The sequence below is a fragment of the Heterodontus francisci genome, chromosome 23 (genome assembly GCF_036365525.1).
Source record: "Heterodontus francisci isolate sHetFra1 chromosome 23, sHetFra1.hap1, whole genome shotgun sequence".
Taxonomy (NCBI): Eukaryota; Metazoa; Chordata; class Chondrichthyes; order Heterodontiformes; family Heterodontidae; genus Heterodontus; species Heterodontus francisci.
This window is the reverse complement of record NC_090393.1, coordinates 76,071,428-76,076,577: the sequence shown is the minus strand read 5'-3', so window position 1 is coordinate 76,076,577 and position 5,150 is coordinate 76,071,428. Positions and strand designations below refer to the sequence as shown.

Sequence of the window (5,150 nt, the reverse complement as noted above, 5' to 3'; positions counted from 1 at the left end):
GAAACAGATTGGAGTAAGAACTTAGGAGATGTGGACGAGCAGAGATTTACAGATCTGAGTATATAAATAATAGGAGGGTGGGGATGGGGCTGAGGCGGTCAACTGAAAATTTCAAAACTGTATTTTTCTTCATTCTGTGTATTTAGGACGATAGAAGGAAGTCAATAGATCAGTGGCATAAGAATAGATGAGACCATGAGAGATTGGAGCCCAATGAAAAAATGTTGCTGTTGGTGAACTACGTCCAATGTGGGTCAGCAAGGAGGTGGCATTTGGTTAGAGAGACTTAGCATGCAACACGATACAGCAGTAAATATTTGCCTCAAAACCTGTGTGGACGATGGGGTGAAAGATCAACCAGGTGTCAATTAGTAAAATTTGGTTTTGATGTGACAAAGGTATGGATAAGTGTTTCAAGGTGTGTTACGCTGAGACAAGATTGGAGGCGGTGTTACAATTAAGGTGAAGTAGATGTTTCTTATGGAGTACCAAATGGGCATGAAGCATGGCATAATAATGGGCATAAGGTTGAATAGACTGTCGGGTTCACTCTGCTGTGGCTGCTCGGATACGCAATTTGAGGCAGCAAATATCATAGCTTCAGTCCTGCCAATGTTTGATGAGAAAAATTGTAACCCATCCAATATAGCATGGTGGCCAAGTAATCTCATAACTCAGCTACAGTGGGAGATGGGAGTCAAGAGAGAAAACGGAGATGCAAAACGGGTGTCATCAGCACACATGCAAAACCTGATCCCTATACCTGTGGAGGAAAGCTCCAATTGGAAACACATGGATGGGAACAAAAGTGGGACAGCATAAATCCTCGACTGTCATAGAACATTTTCACAGAACGTTTGCAACACAAAAGGGTGCCATTCGGCCTGCTGGCTTTCTGCGAGAACAGCTCGCCTATTCCCCCCTCTTGACATTTCCATGTAACATTTCCTTTTCTCCCTTCAGATAATTATTCTATGATGTTTTAAGTGCCTCAATAGAACCTGTTTCCACCATACTCTCATGGAGTGCACTCCAGATCCTAACCGCTTGCTGCATCAACTGTTTTTTCCCCTCCTGTTGCCGTTGCTTCTTTTTCCAATCAACTAGGGCGGCACGGTGGTGCAGTGGTTAGCACCGCAGCCTCACAGCTCTAGGGACCCGGGTTCGATTCTGGGTACTGCCTGTGTGGAGTTTGCAAGTTCTCCCTGTGTCTGCGTGGGTTTCCTCCCACATGCCAAAGACTTAAAGGTTGATAGGTTAATTGGCCATTATAAAATTGCCCCTGGTATAGGTAGGTCGTAGGGAATTAGAGGGACAGGTGGGGATGTAGTAGGAATCTGGGATTAGTGTAGGATTAGTATAAATGGGTGGTTGATGGTCGGCACAGACTCGGTGGGCCGAAGGGCCTGTTTCAGTGCTGTATCTCTAAACTAAACTAAACTTAAATCAGTGCCTTCTGGTTCTGGATCCTATGGTCAATGGGAGCAGTTTCTCCCTTTCGATCTGTCCAAACCCCTCATGTTTTTCAACGTCTCTATCATATCCCCCCTTCATAAGGAGAACAGGCCCAGATTCTCCAATCTATCGATGGAGTCATAGAGTCATAGATTAGACAGCACAGAAACAGGAAATTAGGCCCATTCGTGTGTGTACCGGCCATACAGCACCCAACTATTCTAATCCCATATCTCTGCACTTGCCCCTAGCCATGTATGCTATGGTGCTTCAAGTGCTCATCTAAATTCCTTTAAACTGTTGTGAGGGTTTATGCCTCCACCACCTATTCAGGCTGTGCGTTCCAGATTCCCACCACCCTCCGGGTGAAAAAAAATGTTTCCTCAAATCCCGCCTAAACCTCCTGCCCCTTACCCTAAATCTATGCCCCGTGGTCTTGACCCCTCTGCTAAGGGAAAACGTTTCTTTCTATCTAACCTATCATTACCCCTCATAATCTTATGCACCTCAATCACGTCCACCCTCAGCCATCTCTGTTCCAAGGAAAACAACCCTAGCCTGTTCAGTCTCTCTTCATAGATGAAATGCTCTAGCTCAGGCATCATCCTGATGAATCTCCTCTGCACCCTCTCCAGTGCAATCACATCCTTACATATCCATGTAACAGAAGTTCCTCATCCCTGCAACCATATTTGGGAGTTTTTTCTGTACCACTCTAATGCCTTCACATCCTTTCCAATTGTGGGTACCCATAATTGGACACATGTTTTACACAGGTATGTCAGAACATCATTGCTTTTGTACTCTGCCTCTGGCTCTTCGGAATTGTCGACCCCAGAGGGTGGTGGATGTTCAGTATTTGAACAAATTAAATGCTGAGATTGTTAGATTTTGGATTCTAAGATAATTAATGGTCTCTGGGTAGTACAGGAAGATGGGGTTGAAGCACAAGATCAGCAGCAATTGTATTAAATGGCGGAGCAGGCTCGAATTGTCGTTTGGCTACTCCTTCTCACATTTCTTATGTTGCACTCTTATGTTCCTAATATCACCCTCAGTGCTTTCAATGTCTCAACCCTGAACGTGGGTTTTTAATTGCCCGCGTTCAAGGGAGTCAAACTTCAAATTTTAATGTGAAACTGCGGGAACAAAATGAAAATTGTGTCTTGGTTTAGTGCACACTGCGGAGAAATCGGCAATATTTGAAATTTAAGCAGGAGTAAACATGTTCTTGATATGAATAGTACATAATAACAATATATAAATGCAATTAATTATTGTTGTATCAGTCCAGTCATATTCGAGATTTCTGTCTTATTCACTAGAGAGGTCTGATTATGCTAGGTCCTGGACTTTGAGATGTTTGTGTTTCATCCAAAAAAATTCTCAAATCGGAGTCACAGCTGTTGATGTAATGTGTTTGTTCAAGTGACTGTAACTAATAGCAATGATCATTGGGAAAACCGTGTCAGTGGAGATTTATCTACGATATAAATTAGTGCTCATTGGAAGATAGCAGCTCAGAGTGTTTGGTGGAGCTGTGTTTTCCAGTCACATAAAAATCACTTTCTCTCAGAAATGGCATATCCAGTAATGCTTCAGATAGAACACATTTTCTATCCTTGTCTTGCTGTCTTTGGAGTTCTTGGTGAGCTACTACTCAGCTGTTCATAGCGTTAATCAATGTTAGCTATATTGCTGTACTTTGTATAATTTTCATATTGTATTTTGTTTCAAAGAGCCACCTCTTGTGTTCCATCTTGTTTAGTGATGGAATATTTTAAGGTTCTGTTGTTTCAGTCTGATAATATACCTGCCATGATCTTTATGTATCCAACTATGAGAATCCTACTGGATTATACACTGCACTGAATGCAATGTGCTGAGGTGACGGGATAAGAGCATATATCTATCAGAAGCTGTTAACTGTTTCTTATTGTGGAAATCTTTTGTTCTGAAATTATAATTAAAGAATGTGTTTTCAGTGATTTATATTTGGATAGCTCATGGTCTCTGTGTTGGAAAGAGCCAGAACAATGACCTCCCTCCTCTTAACAAACCAGATCTGAGAATACTGGGCTGGTGAACCGAGTACAGGCGAATACGTTCGGATTGAATCAGAGACAAAAGAAAGGTCCTCTTGCAACCCAAACTATAAGCCAGCAACTCTTCACCACAGTTATCCACATTTGACGTTTTGAATCAGTTCCTGTCGGCTTAACCCCGAGTAAGAAACCGGATGAACACCACCCGCCGTCCTTTCACCTTCTCAACTGTCATTCTAAAGCCAAAATCCGGACTGAATCCCGTCATTTCCCACTCCATAAAAACTTCCGTTTTCCCAATCGACACTACGACCTCAGCCGGCTCTTCAAGTGGATCCCAAGCTCATTTATTCACTTTCTGTATTGATTTCTCAATTCATCATTGATAATTGTGTCCCAAACAATGTCTCTGTGGCAAGTGCTTTCCCAGGTCACTCAACCAGTTTGTACCATTCCATGCAACAACAAACCTGGAAATGTTAACTCAGATCCTGTCAAAATGCTGCTTTGGTGCCACGTCTGATCTTTTTCTCTTTCTTCCAGTTAACTTCGTGGCGATTGTGATCTTGTCCCGGGGAAAGTGCGGTCTCTCCAAATGTATCACTCGCTACCTGGTGGGAATGGCAGCGGCTGACCTCCTGGTTGTGATCTCCGAACCGATATTTTACAGAATTGGTCAGACATATTTCCCACATTCATTCCTTTTCATTACTCCAGTGTGCAGTTTTATTTACTGCCTGATTTTTACAGCCACAGAGGTTTCAGTCTGGCTCACAGTTGCTTTCACCTTTGATCGATTTCTGGCTATTTGTTGTGAGAAGCTGAAAACAAATTATTGCACAGAGAAAATGGCTGCCTTGGTCATAGGAACTGTTATTGTGCTGAGCTGTTTCGTGTCTGTCCCCTGGTACTTTAGATATGAACCTGACTATATAATTGATCATGTTCCCTGGTATTGTATCACTAAACCGAGCTTCTTTAGGTCCACTTCATGGGCCGGATTTGTCATTTTTTACGTCATTTTAACCTCTTGTGTGCCGTTCTTTCTGATTTTGCTGCTCAATCTGCTCACCGTCCGGCGTATTTTGGCTGCTAGTAGGGCTCGCAGGGGTCTCCAGGGCCGCAGAAATGGAAAGAGTCACAAAGACCCAGAGATGGAGAACCGAAGGAAATCCATCATCTTACTTTTCAGCATATCTGGCAGTTTCATATTGTTATGGCTGACACAGGTCGTATTTTACATTTACCAACGAATTGCAAAGATTTATTCTTACCCCGTGACAGACCCTCTTTATTTCATCGAAGTAACAGCCAATATGCTTCAGCTTCTCAGTACCTGCACCAACACGTGCATTTATGTTCTCACACAAACGAAGTTCAGAGAGGAATTGAAGAATGCAGTGAAATATCCATTCAATCTAATTGTTAAATTAGTTAAATCTTAGAAAGAGCTGAAGATTATCAAGCAATGGAAGTAAATCCCATTTCATGGAACTGCATACCCTCGCCCCTCTCCTACATGGATGAACGTGCACTTAGATTAGCGCCACAGAAGCCTGAAATTATATTTCAGCTGATTTTGATATTGTATTATACCTGTTTTGTGAATAGAACTTATTGCAGTAAACTGGGGTTCCACTGCAAAAAACG

General features: G+C 42.5%; 1 protein-coding gene across 1 annotated transcript; it reads left to right on the top strand.

Moving 5' to 3' along the window:
- The first annotated feature begins 3,976 nt into the window (after nt 1-3,976).
- On the top strand, nt 3,977-4,945 carry LOC137382946 (probable G-protein coupled receptor 139). Its single transcript, XM_068055522.1, has one exon. The coding sequence runs from the start codon at nt 3,977-3,979 to the stop codon at nt 4,943-4,945; it is 969 nt and encodes a 322-aa protein (XP_067911623.1).
- The last annotated feature ends 205 nt before the right edge of the window (nt 4,946-5,150 follow it).

Excerpts from the sequence above, each read along its gene's own strand:
- LOC137382946 (XM_068055522.1), top strand. The coding sequence starts at position 3,977 with ATGTTAACTCAGATCCTGTCAAAATGCTGCTTTGGTGCCACGTCTGAT.